Source organism: Meles meles, chromosome X (genome assembly GCF_922984935.1).
Source record: "Meles meles chromosome X, mMelMel3.1 paternal haplotype, whole genome shotgun sequence".
Lineage (NCBI taxonomy): Eukaryota > Metazoa > Chordata > Mammalia > Carnivora > Mustelidae > Meles > Meles meles.
In genome coordinates, this window is record NC_060087.1 from 88,246,706 (window position 1) to 88,264,912 (window position 18,207).

Here is an 18,207-nt window from a genome sequence, read left to right on the forward strand (position 1 = left end):
TCTGTCATTTCCTGACTTGTTAATTTTAGCCATTCTGACTGGAGTGAGGTGATATCTCATTGCTGTTTTGATTTGTATTTCCCTGATGCCGAGTGACGTGGAGCACTTTTTCATGTGTCTGTTGGCCATCTGGATGTCTTCTTTGCAGAAATGTCTGTTCATGTCCTCTGCCCATTTCTTGATTGGACTGTTTGTTCTTTGGGTGCTGAGTTTGCTAAGTTTTTTATAGATTTTGGATATTAGCCCTTTATCTGATATGTCGTTTGCAAATATCTTCTCCCATTCTGTCAGTTGTCTTTTGGTTTTGTTAACTGTTTCCTTTGCTGTGCAGAAGCTTTTGATCTTGATGAAATCCCAATAGTTCATTTTTGACCTTGCTTCCCTTGCCTTTGCCATTGTTCCTAGGAAGATGTTGCTGTGGCTGAGGTCGAAGAGGTTGCTGCCTGTGTTCTCCTCAACGATTTTGATGGATTCCTTTCTCACATTGAGGTCCTTCATCCATTTGGAGTCTATTTTCGTGTGTGGTGTAAGGAAGTGGTCCAATTTCATTTTTCTGCATGTGGCTGTCCAATTTTCCCAGCACCATTTATTGAAGAGACTGTCTTTTTTCCATTGGACATTCTTTCCCGCTTTGTCGAAGATTAGTTGACCATAGAGTTGAGGGTCTATTTCTGGGCTCTCTATTCTGTTCCATTGATCTATGTGTCTGCTTTTGTGCCAGTACCATGCTGTCTTGATGATGACAGCTTAGTAATAGAGCTTGAAGTCCGGAATTGTGATGCCACCAACTTTGGCTTTCTTTTTCAACATTCCTTTGGCTATTCGAGGTCTTTTCTGGTTCCATATAAATTTTAGGATTATTTGTTCCATTTCTTTGAAAAAAATGGATGGGATTTTGATAGGGATTGCAATAATGTGTAGATTGCTTTAGGTAGCATAGACATTTTCACAGTATTTATTCTTCCAATCCAGGAGCATGGAACATTTTCCATTTCTTTGTGTCTTCCTCAATTTCTTTCATGAGTACTTTATAATTTTCTGCATATAGATTCTTAGCCTCTTTGGTTAGGTTTATTCCTAGGTATCTTATAGTTTTGGGTGCAATTGTAAATGGGATTGACTCCTTCATTTCTCTTTCTTCTGTCTTGTTGTTGGTGTACAGAAATGCAACTGATTTCTGTGCATTGATTTTATATCCTGACACTTCACTGAATTCCTGTACAAGTTCTAGCAGTTTTGGAGTGGAGTCTTTTGGGTTTTCCACATATAGTATCATATCATCTGCGAAGAGTGATAGTTTGACTTCTTCTTTGCCGATTTGGATGCCTTTAATTTCTTTTTGTTGTCTGATTGCTGAGGCTAGGACTTCTAGTACTATGTTGAATAGCAGTGGTGATAATGGACTTCCCTGCTGTGTTCCTGACCTTAGCAGAAAAGCTTTCAGTTTTTCTCCATTGAGAATGATATTTGCGGTGGGTTTTTCATAAATGGCTTTGATAATATTGAGGTATATGCCCTCTATCCCTACACTTTGAAGAGTTTTGATCAGGAAGGGATGATGTACTTTGTCAAATGCTTTTTCAGCATCTATTGAGAGTATCATATGGTTCTTATTCTTTCTTTTATTAATGTGTTCTATCACATTGATTGATTTGCGGATGTTGAACCAACCCTGCAGCCCTGGAATAAATCCCACTTGATCGTGGTGAATAATCCTTTTAATGTACTGTTGAATCCTATTGGCTAGTATTTTGGTGAGAATTTTTGCGTCTGTGTTCATCAAGGATATTGGTCTGTAGTTCTCTTTTCTGGTGGGATCCTTGTCTGGTTTTGGGATCAAGGTGATGCTGGCCTCATAAAATGAGTTTGGAAGTTTTCCTTCCATTTCTATTTTTTGGAACAGTTTCAGGAGAATAGGAATGAGTTCTTCTTTAAATGTTTGGTAGAATTCCCCTGGGAAGCCGTCTGGCCCTGGGCTTTTGTTTGTTTGGAGATTTTTGATGACTGTTTCAATCTCCTTACTGGTTATGGGCCTGTTCAGGTTTTCTATTTCTTCCTGGTTCAGTTGTGGTAGTTTATATGTCTCTAGGAATGCATCCATTTCTTCCAGATTATCAAATTTGTTGGCGTAGAGTGCTCATAGTATGTTCTTATAATTGTATTTCTTTGGTGTTAGTTGTGATCTCTTCTCTTTCATTCATGATTTTATTTATTTGGGTCCTTTCTCTTTTCTTTTTGATGAGTCTGGCCAGGGGTTTATCAATCTTATTTATTCTTTCAAAGAACCAGCTCCTAGTTTCATTGACTTTTTCTATTTTTTTTTTTTTTTTTTGGTTTCTATTTCATTGATTTCTTCTCTGATCTTTATGATTTCTCTTCTCCTGCTGGGTTTAGGGTTTCTTTCTTGTTCTTTCTCCATCTCCTTTAGGTGTAGGGTTAGGTTGTGTACTTGAGACCTTTCTTGTGTCTTGAGAAAGGCTTGTATCACTATATATTTTCCTCTCAGGACTGCCTTTGCTGTGTCCCACAGATTTTGAACCATTGTGTTTTCATTATCATTTGTTTCCATGAAATTTTTCAATTCTTCTTTAATTTCCTGGTTGACCCATTCATTCTTTAGAAGGATGCTGTTTAGTCTCCATGTATTTGGGTTCTTTCCAGCTTTCCTCTTGTGACTGAGTTCTAGCTTCAGAGCATTGTGGTCTGAAAATATGCAGGGAATGATCCTGATCTTTTGATACCGGTTGAGACCTGATTTGTGACCCCAGATGTGATCTATTCTGGAGAAGGTTCCATGTGCACTAGAGAAGAATGTGTATTCTGTTGCTTTGGGATGAAATGTTCTGAATATATCTGTGATGTCCATCTGGTCCAGTGTGTCATTTAAGGCCTTTATTTCCTTGTTGATCTTTGGCTTGGATGATCTGTCCATTTCAGTGAGGGGAGTGTTAAAGTCCCCTACTATTATTGTATTCTTATTGATGTGTTTCTTTGATTTTGTTATTAATTGGTTGATATAGTTGGCTGCTCCCACGTTAGGGGCATAGATATTTAAAATTGTTAGATCTTCTTGTTGGACAGACCCTTTGAGTAGGATATAGTGTCCTTCCTCATCTCTTATTATAGTCTTTGGCTTAAAATCTAATTGATCTGATATAAGGATTGCCACCCCAGCTTTCTTCTGATCCCCATTAGCATGGTAAATTGTTTTCCAACCCCTCACTTTAAATCTGGAGGTGTCTTCGCATCTAAAATGAGTTTCTTGTAGGCAACATACTGATGGATTTTGTTTTTTTTTTATCCATTCTGATACCCTGTGTCTTTTGATTGGGGCATTTAGCCCATTAACATTCAGGGTAACTATTGAGAGATATGAATTTAGTGCCATTATTAGCCTGTAAGGTGACTGTTACTGTATATTGTCTCTGTACCTTTCTGATCTACTACTTTTAGGCTCTCTCTTTGCTTAGAGGACCCCTTTCAATATTTCCTGGAGAGCTGGTTTGGTGTTTGCAAATTCTTTCAGTTTTTGTTTGTCCTGGAAGCTTTTGATCTCTCCTTCTATTTTCAATGATAGCCTATCTGGATAGAGTATTCTTGGCTGCATGTTTTTCTCATTGAGTGCTCTGAATATATCATGCCAGCTCTTTCTGGCCTGCCAGGTCTCTGTGGATAAGTCTGCTGCCAATCTAATATTTTTACCATTGTATGTTACAGACTTCTTTTCTCGGGCTGCTTTCAGGATTCTCTCTTTGTCACTAAGACTTGTCAATTTTACTATTAGGTGACGGGGTGTGGACCTATTCTTGTTGACTTTGAGGGGGGTTCTCTGCATCTCCTGGATTTTGATGCTTGTTCCCTTTGCCATATTAGGGAAATTCTCTCCAATAATTCTCTCCAATAGACCTTCTGCTCCCCTGTCTGTTTCTTCCTCTTCTGGAATCCCAATTATTCTAATGTTGTTTCGTCTTATGGTGTCAGTTATCTCTCGAATTCTCCCCTCCTGGTCCAGTAGCTGTTTGTCCCTCTTTTGTTCGGCTTCTTTATTCTCTGTCATTTGGTCTTCTATATCACTAATTCTTTCTTCTGCCTCATTTATCCTAGCAGTGAGAGCCTCCATTTTTTATTGCACCCCATTAATAGCTTTTTTGATTTCAACTTGGTTAGATTTTAGTTCTTTAATTTCTCCAGAAAGGGCTTTAATATCTCCAGAGAGGGTTTCTCTAATATCTTCCATGCCTTTTTCGAGCCCGGCTAGAATGTTCAGAATCGTCATTCTGAACTCTTGATCTGACATATTACCCATGTCTGTGTTGATTAGGTCCCTAGCCTTCATTACTGGCTCTTGTTCTTTTGTTTGTGGTGATTTTTTCCGCTTTGTCATTTTGTCCAGATAAGAGGATATGAAGGATCAAATAAAGTACTAAAAGGGTGGCAAAGACCCCAGAAAAATGCGCTGTAACCAAATCAGAAGAGACCCCAAATTGTGGGGGGGAGAAAGGGGATAAAAAGAGGTTCAGAAAAAAAAGAAAAAAATTTAAAAAATATAACAAATAAAGAAAAAAATAAAAAAGAAAGAAAAAATATATATATTTAGATAAACTAGTCAAAAAACGTTAAAAAAAGAAAAGGGTAAAAGTTTAAAAAAATTAGTAGAAGAAGAAAAAAGAAAAAAAGAAAAAAAATTGAAAAAAGAAAAAAAAATTGAATTAGCCGCAGGACTAAAGAATCATGGGGAGAAAGCCATGAGTTCCGTGCTTTGCTTTCTCCTCCTCTGGAACTGTGCTGCTGTCTTAGGAATTGAACCTGCTTTCCTTGATAGATGAACTTTGTCCTGGCTGGATATTTTGTTGATCTTCTGGGGGAGGGGCCTGTTGTAGTGACTCTCAAGTGTCTTTGCCCGAGGCGGGATTGCACCACCCTTACCGGCGGCCAGACTAAGTAATCGGCTCGGGTTCGCTTTTGGGAGCTTCTGTTCCCTGAACGCTTTCCGTAGAGTTCCAGAGGACGGGAATGAAAATGGCGGCCTCCTAGTCTCCGGCCCGGAGGAGCCGAGAGCCTGGGGCCCCACTCCTCAGTGCGCCCCCAGAGGACAGCACGCAATCTCTCCCGTATCCCCAGCCTCTAGCCGCGCTCTGAGCTCACCCAGCCCGCGACCAGTTCAAGGTAACCCCGAGCTGAGAGTTCAGTCCTCGGCTCTGTCTCTGTAGCCAGCTTCTCTGTTCTAATACCTGCGAGCTCTGTGACAATCCGACACCCCTGATCCTTCTGTGACCCTGCGGGACCTGGGGCCATGCTGACCCCGCGGGGGCTTCACCCTGGTTTAGCCTCTGGAGCAATGTCCCTCAGTGGAACAGACTTTTAAAAGTCCTGATTTTGTGCTCCGTTCCTCTGCCGCTTGCCGGGAGCCGGCCCCTCCCCCCGCAGTCTATCTTCCCGTCGTTTTAGATTCACTTCTCCGCCAGTCCTACCTTTCAGAAAGTGGTTGATTTTCTGTTTCTAGAATTGCTGTTCTTCTTCTCTTCGATCTCCCATTGGATTTGTAGGTGTTTGCAATGTTTAGATAAGCTATTGAGCTGATCTCCTGCTACCTGATGTAGTCTCAGCCTGCTACTTCTCCGCCATCTTGACTCGATATTAGTGATCTATCAAAATATTCTGTGGGCCTAAAAGTAGAATTCCTGCTCTTATCAATGTAATTCTTTGATATTTTTTTTTCCTACTTTCCTCCTTAGCTATCTGGTATTTGAATATTTTCAGCCTTTTGTGTCTTAATAAATATGATCTCAGGATGTAAAATAACTTTTTCCACTAACACAATCACGTTCAGAAAAACTTTGTATTTATATTAGAAAAGTATTGATAAACAGCTTCATAATTCATCTAGTAAGCACCAGGCTCTTGTTTTGTTTAGAGTGTATCTCAGGAGACAAAGCATATCCAAATGAAACAGATAGTAGTGATTAATAGCATGCTTTGCTAGATTAAGAAGCTGCAAAGGGTAAAGAATGAAAAATATAATTGACTAATTTTGCTTTCATCAAAGATTTCTGTTAATAAATCCTCTTCTTCCCCACACTCTCTTTGGTATTCTTTCACAGGGAAAATATTTCGGTTCTACAATTGGGTAAAATTATAAAGGAAGTTGTGGTATCTTTGAGCTGTCTCTTTTTGACAAAAATTAGGATATTCATGCTACTCTGGGATCACCTGGCCCTGAGCCAGGAAATGCTATAGCATCATATTACTAGGATATGTGTGAGAGTTTTAAATTACCCGCTTGACCTGATAGTTATAATGTACTTATGTGTTTCTCAAAAGCTCGACTTCCTGTTAATTGAGAATGGCAAACACACTAATGCTTTCCAAACATATCTGATCTTGGTTTATTGGTTTTGGGGGAGTTTTGGGAAACTCACTCTTAAGTTTCTTTAGTTGGGAACTTTGAACTCTATGATTATATATTTTAGTAAGGAAAATAACTGCTAGCTGATCAGCCAGTTAGCATCTCTAAATCATCCTGAATCCTTAAGGATAAGTTTGTGACTTGCATACACATCTCTTTGAGTCAGGGGTTTATGGAAATTGCAATAATGTGAAAGATCAGACATACAAGTTTAAATCCCATGTCTATCACTAAATAGCTAAGAAATACTTGGAAAACTGGTCCTGCCTCTCTAGGCCTCAGATTCCTCATAGGTGTAATGGTACCAGAATATTTGGCCTACTTATAAACAGGGTTAAAAATGTGGTCAAATGCAACTGCATAGATTTCTGGAGCCCAGCCATTCTATTCTTGCTTGGGTACATGAACTTTCTAAATCAGAAAGAAAGAAAAAAAAATCTCTTTGATAATCAAACTACCAAATAAATTAAAGGACTCTGTCTGGCCCCTGCTTCTTTTACATGTTCTATGTGTTCTTACCCTCACACAATCATCTCATGCCTATTTATCACACTCTATGAATTCATATTCCTTTCAGCACAACTATGGTGTCTTTCTAGGAACTTAGAGTGTACATACAGAATTGGTAGTTCCTGAGGTTTTTTCTATATGATGGCAGATGTTGTTACCACTTTAAAGGACAACCACATCAGAGGGAAAGCAGAAAGTTCAGTGTTCCTATATGGAAAGATTTAGTCACAAGGATCAACTTTTAGCTTTGTGGAAAACAGGTTAATGGATTTCAAAGAGAGCTTATTAACTGAGCTTCTTTGGGAGGCTGGGATGAGACTGGAACTTGAACTTCTATATAATTCTCATGCTACAAGCTGATTGTTTTATTTATTTCTGCCTTTATTACATAATAAATACAGAGAGAGAAACTGTCATTGGGTTTCCAGCTAGAGAAACCAGACCCCTTTCCTTCCCCCAAAGACAAATAGGTGTCTAGATTTATTTTCTAGTTGTTGAATATTTATGGGTAAATCTGGAAAATTCCAGAGAAATGTCAAAGGATGTTTTGCAGCTGTTAGTTATTTCTCTGAGATTTCAAAATTTTTCCAAGATATGTTATGAATACTTGGGGACATTTCAGAACCTAGTACATTGCCTTATATTTATTTCATAACTATTTTTAAAGTCTAACCACACTATTGCTAAATATTAAAAAAATAAGTCCATCTCTTCTATAGGGTCTCAGAGAATAAGCTAAAAAGGAAAATGATAACTGACTGGATATATTCAATTACCTACTAATTTCAGCTAAAAGATGTATTTTCCCCTACCCCTAGGTCATCAAGTCAAGCTAATTGAGGGAAATTTGGGGGAGAACTAATGATAGACAGTTAGTTCCCTAATTACTTTACATGCCAATAGGCCCTTTTCTGATTCATTGCCTCAGAGAAGTCAAAGGTATCCTTTTTCACTTGATTTCAGAACAGGAGCTCAACTATTTTTAATTAAAAAGTCTTCTATTTTTAGTTTTTTGAAGAACCTTCATACTGTTTTCCACAGTGGCTATACCAATTTACATTCCTGCCAACAGTGCACAAGTGTTCCTCTTTCTCCATATCTTTCCCAACATTTGCTATTTCTTTTTTTTTTTTTTAATTTAGCCATCCTACTAGGTAAAATAAGTCAGACTCAGAAAGACAAATACCATATGATCTCACTCATGTAGAATCTAAAAAAAAAAACAAATGAATAAACAGCAGAGTCAAACCTATAAATACAGAAAACGAAGTGATGGTTGCCAGAGGGGAGAAAGTAAAGGGATGGGTAAAATAAGTGAAGGGGATTAGGAGATACAGGCTTCCATTTATGGGATGAAGAAGCCACAGGGATGAAAGGTGAGGATAGGGAATGCGGTCAATGGTATTATAATAGTGTTGTGTGGTGAAAGATGGTATCTATACTTGTGGTAAGCATAGTGTAACATATAGAGAAGTTGAATCACTATGCCATATGCCTGAAACTAATGTAACATTGTATGTCAACTATACTCAAATTTAAAAAATAAATAAATAAAAATTACACTTTTTGGTGAAATAGTATTTCTTTACGTACTACAACATATAATTACTTTGTATAAGAGTACTCTTGAAAAGGTTATATAAATTGAACTTTTATAGATGCAGTAGGAGAACTTTTTTATTTATAATCAAATGAAGTTTAGAGCTAGTAGGAATTCAAAAGACCTAGGTGGTTAATCCATTTGCCAAATGTAATCACTTCCTGAGTCATTTCATATCACCCTCAACTTCATTATGCACTATCCTGTATTCATCAATGGTTGTCATTCATTTATGTGAATCTTATTTCCTGGTAGGTAAGTTCCGTTAAGTTGGGGATATGATATCTAAATGCATAAACCAATGATACGCTCACTGGAAATTCCTAAACAATTTAAGTTACTTTTTTTAAAGTTAACATTTTAGAATATTTTTCTTCAATGCATTACACCTGTATACACATAAAGTGTGATGATTTTAAAATTATTGAGAAGCAAAGAGCTTTTCTTAGATTGGCTCAAATAGTTAACAGATAGATTACGGAACATATGGAAACTACTTGGTTGTCATGGTGTAAGGGGACAGCTGAATCTTAGGGAGAGAGAATAATTTCCCATTCCCTCCAGTATAATAAAAGTAATGGAAACAAAAGTTGCTGATGTTTGTAGATTAGGGCAAGAAGTGAAAAAAGTTGCGTAGTTCTGATAACACTTAAATGCAAATGAGAAGGTCAAGTAACAAAGATACTGTATGATAATACCCTGCATTTATAACATTCTTCTTTCAAAGACTCCAAAGGACTTTCAATTAATTTTCCCATTTAGCTCCACTAATGTTCTATGGAGATAAATCATGGCTACCAACTTCCTTCAGGTTTCTGAGGATAGATTCAACCTTGGGAAGATAAAGTGAATTTCCAACTTTTAGCTGTTAGTGGTGGTAAAACCTAGGTGTCCTAATGCCCAATGCAGATTTTCTTTTTTTGAGAGGGTGAGAAATAGAGGGTGGGGAAGGAAGAAGCAGAAGGAGAGGGAGAGAGAGAATCTTAAGCAAGTTCCACACTGGGAACCTGAGATCATGACCTGAGCCCAAATCAAGAGTTGGATGCTTAGCTGACTGAGCCACGCAGGTGCCCGTAGATGCTCTTTTCTTTCTTTCTTTTTTTTTTTTTTAAAGATTTATTTATTTGACAGATAGAGATTACAAGTAGGCAGAGAGGCAGGCAGAGAGAGAGAGAGGAGGAAGCAGGCTCTGTGCTAAGCAGAGAGCCTGATGCGGGACTCGATCCCAGGACCCTGGGATCATGACCTGAGCTGAAGGCAGAGGCTTTAACCCGCTGAGCCACCCAGGCGCCCCTAGATGATCTTTTCTGATGACATCACACCGTCTTTCACTAAAAATGTCTCTTGAAATTATGTATTCTACCTTGGAAATCCCATACAAAAGGGTGGCTTCAAATATCACTATAGAGATAATCCTCAAAAACAATACCTTTAGCCCTGACCTGTCCCAAGCAGCACACCCATATCATTAATCTGCACAATTCTATGCATCCATAAAAAGGAAGTGCATTTATGTTTATTGATATAGAAACATGCAATTTAAGTATTGGGTAAGACATGCAAGTTGCAGAGTAGTGAGATATATATGTTCTGGAGAAATAAAAATGACTGGAGAAATACACACTCAACTGTTACCACTAGTAGAAGGACATTCAGTAAGTGTATAGCATTTACATATTTTACTTTACATATATAAATACATTTAATCCATATAGAAAACAAATGACTTTAAGCATATCTTTACAAAAGACTAACACAGATCAAACCTGTATCTTAAAAATCCAGTGAGTCATAAACCAAGTCAGTGTGGTACAGACATAAGGATAGACATACAGATCAGTGGAATAGGACTATTTCCATATATTTATGGTTAATGGGTTTTTAAAAATTTTATTTTATTTTTGCAGTGTTCCAAGATTCATTGTTTATGCACCACACCCAGTGCTCCATGCAATATGTTCCCTCCTCCTTAATACCCACCACCAGGCCCTCCCAACCCCCCAAAACCCTCAGTTTGTTTCTCAGAGTCCATAGTCTTTCATGGTTTGTCTCCTCCTTCGATTTCCCCAAACTCACTTCTCCTTTTCTTCACCCAATGTTCTTTGTGTTATTCCTTATGCTCCACAAGTCAATGGAACCATATGATAATTGACTCTCTCTACTAGACTTATTTCATTCAGCATTGACAAGGTTACAAAGACAATTCATGGAGAAAAATAATCTTTTCAACAAATAATGCTGAGACAACTAGATGTTCACATGTAAAAAATTAACTTACACCCCTTGTTTATATAAAAATTAGCTCAAAATGATCAAAGGTTTAAATGTGAGAATTAAAATTATAAAACACGTAGAAGAAAACATTTGGATAAATCTTCATCACTTTAGATTGGCAATGGATCCTTAGATATGACACCAAAAGTACAAACAAAAAGACAAGAAATCAATAAATCAGACTTTACCAAAATTAAAAATTTTGTTTCTCAAAAGACACTATAAAGATAGTGAAAAGACAACCCACAGAACGGGAGAAAATGTCTGCAAATCATACACCTTATAAAGTATTTGGATCTAGAATATATAAACATTACAATTCAATAATAAAAAGACAAATAACCCAATTAGAAAACAAAGGCAAAGATTTTCAATTAGACATTCCTCTGAAGATCATACACAAATGGCTAATGAGTACATGAACAGATCATTGATATGATTAGTCATCAGGGAATTGCAAGGGAAAATCACAATGAGATAAAAACCACTAAGATGGCTAAAATGATAAAACAGAAAATAGTAAGTGTTGATGAGGTTATGGAGAAATTAGAATTATCATTACCGTTGGGAGTAAAAATAGGTACAGCACTTGGAAAATAATTTGGCATTTTGTCAAAATGTTAAATGTGGAGTTAACATTTGACCTAACAATTTAATTCCTAGGTATATACCAAAAAGATATAAAAACATATATTTACACAAAAACTTGATATGAATGTCCACAACAGCATTATTTGTAACAGCCAAAAGGTGGGAATCACCTAAATGCCTATCAACTAATGAGTGAAAAATGAATAAAATAATGATATGCTGTATAAGATGGATAACTTTCAGAAAAAAATCACAAAAGTCCACATACTATGTGGTTTTCATTTATATAAGATGTTTAAATAAATATATCTAAAGAAATAGAAAATATATTATGAGTTCATTAAAGCTGGGATGTGTGTGTGGCAGAATTTGGGAGTGATAACTAAAGAGTAAAAAGTTTCCATTTGGGAGATAAAAATGTTTTAAAATGGATTGTGGTGATGGTTGCACAATTCTGTAAATATACTAAAAACCATTGAATTTTATACTTTAAAGATTTTATTTATTTGCTCGTCAGAGAGAGAAAAAGAGAGAGAGCATGAGGGTACAAGCAGGCAGAGTGGCAGGCAGAGGCAGCGAGAGAAGCAGCCTCCCTGCCCAGCAAGGAGCCTGATCTGGGACTTGGTCCCAGGACCTGGGATCATGACCTGAGCCGAAGGCAGTGGCTTAACCAACTGAGCCACCCAGGCATCCCGAATTTTATACTTTAAATGGATAAATTATATAGTATAGAAATCATCTCAATAAGACTGTTAGAAAATAAACAAAAATATAATGATTCTATTCAGTGAAAAGTTTATACAGCAGCCACTGCTGCTCGTGCAAGGATCATACTTTGAGAAACACTGAATTTAAAGGATCTTCAGTTAAGCTTTATTTTCTCCCAAATTCCCAGTTCACCAGAGGTCTCCATTCTCTGACATTTCTAAATGAGACTTTATTATAAATTGCTCTGTGACATAATGGGTAGCCATAGGATTTCCCTTGTTTTACCATAGGTTAGGATCCCACAGTTATTAACTGGCATAGCTTAAGAGCTTTATCATCTATTGTCTATTCTTATTCTGCAGGATGAGGAAGAGGATCTCAGGACTGAACTCAACCTTTTGAAGAAGTACTCTTTCCACAAAAACATTGTATCCTTCTATGGTGCTTTTTTCAAGCTGAGCCCCCCTGGCCAGAGGCACCAACTTTGGGTATGTATTTAATTACCTTGATCTTATTTCCTAAGACTAAGTCTCACCTGAGGAAATACATATTCATAAACCGAGATGTCATTTTTGTGCATCTACAAGAACATTTAAGAACTCAACTGCTCAAAGTAGTTTTGTCAAAGTGACAAAATGTGTTTTGATTCCTGGAGATGGGAGTGATAAATATGGAATGATTTCAGGAAACTTAAGTTCCTGGTGAGGGACTTCAGGGTAAAATAGGGAAGGACTCAAATAAATACTGGGAATATCTAACATATTTCTTAAATATAGTTTTGCTGCTTTCAACTTTTTTTTTAAAGATTTTATTTATTTATTTGACAGAGAGAGATCACAAGTAGACAGAGAGGCAGGCAGAGAGAGAGAGAGGGAAGCAGGCTCCCTGCTGAGCAGAGAGCCCGATGCGGGACTTGATCCCAGGACCCTGAGATCATGACCTGAGCCGAAAGCAGCGGCTTAACCCACTGAGCCACCCAGGTGCCCCTGCTTTCAACTTTTTATGTACATTTACTGGTATATTAGAGGTATGGACTTGCAAATGATGACTGGATAAATATAAATTCAAATTAGCATTTGGTATTAACATAGGGATGCATTTAATTGTTTTTAAGTATATGCACTTATGTTTAAACATAACTCCTAGCCGTTCTTTTCTAAATGGTTAGTTAGGTGAATTTCCCTTTATCTTTGTCATTTTATGTCTGTACTATCACAAATTACTAATCAATGAGATGTAAATTTTAGAGGGCATCTAAAACCTACACTACAGTTACCAGAATTGTTGCTGCTTCCCACTATAGCAGAAACAGTCAAATTACAAGAATATGAGTTTTGGTCAAAGATATGCTTATTTAAAAGGGGATATTTAGGGGGGGAGGAGTCAAGATGGCGGAGAAGTAGCAGCCTGAGACTACATCAGGTAGCAGGAGATCAGCTCGATAGCTTATCTAAACATTGCAAACACCTACAAATCCAACGGGAGAGCGAAGAGAAGAAGAACAGCAACTCTAGAAACAGAAAATCAACCACTTTCTGAAAGGTAGGACTGGCGGAGAAGTGAATCTAAAACGACGGGAAGATAGACCGCGGGGGGAGGGGCCGGCTCCCGGCAAGCGGCGGAGGAACAGAGCACAAAATCAGGACTTTTAAAAGTCTGTTCCACTGAGGGACATTGCTCCAGAGGCTAAACCAGGGTGAAGCCCACGCGGGGTCAGCGTGGCCCCAGGCCCTGCAGGGTCACAGAAGGATCGGGGGTGTCAGAGTGTCGGAAAGCTCGCAGGTATTAGAACAGAGAAGCCGGCTGCAGAGACAGAGCCGAGGACTGAACTCTCAGCTCGGGGTTACCTTGAAATGGTCGCGGGCTGGGTGAGCTCGGAGCGCGGCTGGAGGCTGGGGATACGGGAGTGATTGGGTGCTGTCCTCTGGGGGCGCACTGAGGAGTGGGGCCCCAGGCTCTCGGCTCCTCCGGGCCGGAGACTAGGAGGCCGCCATTTTCATTCCCGTCCTCCGGAACTCTACGGAAAGCGTTCAGGGAACAGAAGCTCCCAAAAGCGAATCCGAGCCGATTACTTAGTCTGGCCGCCGGTAAGGGCGGTGCAATCCCGCCTCAGGCAAAGACACTTGAGAGTCACTACAACAGGCCCCTCCCCCAGAAGATCAACAAAATATCCAGCCAGGACGAAGTTCATCTATCAAGGAGAAAGCAGGTTCATTCCTAAGACAGCAGAGCAATTCCAGAGGAGGAGAAAGCAAAGCACGGAACTCATGGCTTTCTCCCCATGATTCTTTAGTCTTGCGGCTACGTCAGTTTTTTTTTTTCTTTTTTCAATTTTTTTTCTTTTTTCTTTTTTCTTCTTCTGCTAAATTTTTTAAAAACTTTTACCCTTTTCTTTTTTAACGTTTTTTGATTAGTTCATCTAAATATATATATTTTTTCTTTCTTTTTTATATTTTTTTATTTGTTTTATTTTTTAAATTTTTTTCTTTTTTTTTCCTTTTTTTTTTCCTTTTTTTTCAGAACCTGTTTTTATTCGCTTTCTCCCCCCCACAATTAGGGGTCTCTTCTGATTTGGTTACAGCGCATTTTTCTGGGGTCTTTGCCACCCTTTTAGTACTTTATTTGATCCTTCATATCCTCTTATCTGGACAAAATGACAAGGCAGAAAAAATCACCACAAACAAAAGAACAAGAGACAGTACCGAAGGCTAGGGACCTAATCAACACAGACATGGGTAATATGTCAGATCAAGACTTCAGAATGATGATTCTGAACATTCTAGCTGGGCTCGAAAAAGGCATGGAAGATATTAGAGAAACCCTCTCTGGAGATATTAAAGCCCTTTCTGGAGAAATTAAAGAACTAAAATCTAACCAAGTTGAAATCAAAAAAGCTATTAATGAGGTGCAATAAAAAATGGAGGCTCTCACTGCTAGGATAAATGAGGCAGAAGAAAGAATTAGTGATATAGAAGACCAAATGACAGAGAATAAAGAAGCCGAACAAAAGAGGGACAAACAGCTACTGGACCAGGAGGGGAGAATTCGAGAGATAACTGACACCATAAGACGAAACAACATTAAAATAATTGGGATTCCAGAAGAAGAAGAAACAGAGAGCGGAGCAGAAGGTCTATTGGAGAGAATCATTGGAGAGAATTTCCCTAATATGGCAAAGGGAACAAGCATCAAAATCCAGGAGATGCAGAGAACCCCCCTCAAAGTCAACAAGAATAGGTCCACACCCCGTCACCTAATAGTAAAATTGACAAGTCTTAGTGACAAAGAGAGAATCCTGAAAGCAGCCCGAGAAAAGAAGTCTGTAACATACAATGGTAAAAATATTAGATTGGCGGCAGACTTATCCACAGAGACCTGGCAGGCCAGAAAGAGCTGGCATGATATATTCAGAGCACTCAACGAGAAAAACATGCAGCCAAGAATACTCTATCCAGCTAGGCTATCATTGAAAATAGAAGGAGAGATCAAAAGCTTCCAGGACAAACAAAAACTGAAAGAATTTGCAAACACCAAACCAGCTCTCCAGGAAATATTGAAAGGGGTCCTCTAAGCAAAGAGAGAGCCTAAAAGTAGTAGATCAGAAAGGTACAGAGACAATATACAGTAACAGTCACCTTACAGGCTAATAATGGCACTAAATTCATATCTCTCAATAGTTACCCTGAATGTTAATGGGCTAAATGCCCCAATCAAAAGACACAGGGTATCAGAATGGATAAAAAAACAAAACCCATCAGTATGTTGCCTACAAGAAACTCATTTTAGAGGGGAAGACACCTCCAGATTTAAAGTGAGGGGGTGGAAAACAATTTACCATGCTAATGGGCATCAGAAGAAAGCTGGGGTGGCAATCCTTATATCAGATCAATTAGATTTCAAGCCAAAGACTATAATAAGAGATGAGGAAGGACACTATATCCTACTCAAAGGGTCTGTCCAACAAGAAGATCTAACAATTTTAAATATCTATGCCCCTAACGTGGGAGCAGCCAACTATATCAACCAATTAATAACAAAATCAAAGAAACACATCAATAAGAATACAATAATAGTAGGGGACTTTAACACTCCCCTCACTGAAATGGACAGATCATCCAAGCCAAAGATCAACAAGGAAATAAAGGCCTTAAATGACACACTGGACCAGATGGACATCACAGATATATTCAGAACATTTCATCCCAAAGCAACAGAATACACATTCTTCTCTAGTGCACATGGAACCTTCTCCAGAATAGATCACATCCTGGGATACAAATCAGGTCTCAACCGGTATCAAAAGATCAGGATCATTCCCTGCATATTTTCAGACCACAATGCTCTGAAGCTAGAACTCAATCACAAGAGGAAAGCTGGAAAGAACCCAAATACATGGAGACTAAACAGCATCCTTCTAAAGAATGAATGGGTTAACCAGGAAATTAAAGAAGAATTGAAAAAATTCATGGAAACAAATGATAATGAAAACACAACAGTTCAAAATCTGTGGGACACAGCAAAGGCAGTCCTGAGAGGAAAATATATAGCGGTACAAGCCTTTCTCAAGAAACAAGAAAGGTCTCAAGTACACAACCTAACCCTACACGTAAAGGAGCTGGAGAAAGAACAAGAAAGAAACCCTAAACCCAGCAGGAGAAGAGAAATCATAAAGATGAGAGCAGAAATCAATGAAATAGAAACCAAAAAAACAATAGAAAAAATCAATGAAACTAGGAGCTGGTTCTTTGAAAGAATAAATAAGATTGATACCCCCTTGCCAGACTCATCAAAAAGAAAAGAGAAAGGACCCAAATAAATAAAATCATGAATGAAAGAGAAGAGATCACAACTAACACCAAAGAAATACAATTATAAGAACATACTATGAGCACTCTACGCCAACAAATTTGATAATCTGGAAGAAATGGATGCATTCCTAGAGACATATAAACTACCACAACTGAACCAGGAAGAAATAGAAAACCTGAACAGGCCCATAACCAGTAAGGAGATTGAAACAGTCATCAAAAATCTCCAAGCAAAAGCCCAGGGCCAGATGGCTGCCCAGGGGAATTCTACCAAACATTTAAAGAAGAACTCATTCCTATTCTCCTGAAACTGTTCCAAAAAATAGAAATGGAAGGAAAACTTCCAAACTCATTTTATGAGGCCAGCCTCACCTTGATCCCAAAACCAGACAAGGATCCCACCAAAAAAGAGAACTACAGACCAATATTCTTGATGAACACAGACGCAAAAATTCTCGCCAAAATACTAGCCAATAGGATTCAACAGTACGTTAAAAGGATTATTCACCACGATCAAGTGGGATTTATTCCAGGGCTGCAGGGTTGGTTCAACATCCGCAAATCAATCAATGTGATAGAACACATTAATAAAAGAAAGAATAAGAACCATATGATACTCTCAATAGATGCTGAAAAAGCATTTGACAAAGTACAGCATCCCTTCCTGATCAAAACTCTTCAAAGTGTGGGGATAGAGGGCACATACCTCAATATTATCAAAGCCATTTATGAAAAACCCACCGCAAATATCATTCTCAATGGAGAAAAACTGAAAGCTTTTCCGTTAAGATCAGGAACACGGCAGGGATGTCCATTATCACCACTGCTATTCAACATAGTACTAGAAGTCCTAGCCTCAGCATCAGACAACAAAAAGAAATTAAAGGCATCCAAATTGGTAAAGAAGAAGTCAAACTATCACTCTTCGCAGATGATATGATACTATATGTGGAAAACTCAAAAGACTCCACTCCAAAACTGCTAGAACTTGTACAGGAATTCAGTAAAGTGTCAGGATATAAAATCAATGCACAGAAATCAGTTGCATTTCTGTACACCAACAACAAGACTGAAGAAAGAGAAATGAAGGAGTCAATCCCATTCACAATTGTACCCAAAACTATAAGATACCTAGGAATAAACCTAACCAAAGAGACTAAGAATCTATACACAGAAAATTATAAAGTACTCATGAAAGAAATTGAGGAAGACACAAAAAAATGGAAAAATGTTCCATGCTCCTGGATTGGAAGAATAAATATTGTGAAAATGTTTATGCTACCTAAAGCAATCTACACATTTAATGCAAT

At 38.1% G+C, this 18,207-nt stretch overlaps 1 protein-coding gene across 1 annotated transcript in view; it reads left to right on the forward strand.

Moving 5' to 3' along the window:
• NRK (Nik related kinase) overlaps positions 1-18,207 on the forward strand; it is a 155,549-nt gene that overhangs the window by 67,759 nt on the left and 69,583 nt on the right. Inside the window, exon 5 of the mRNA XM_045994442.1 lies at positions 12,452-12,577. Coding sequence (XP_045850398.1) covers positions 12,452-12,577 — 126 coding nt within the window. The remainder of the gene's footprint in view (positions 1-12,451; positions 12,578-18,207) is intronic.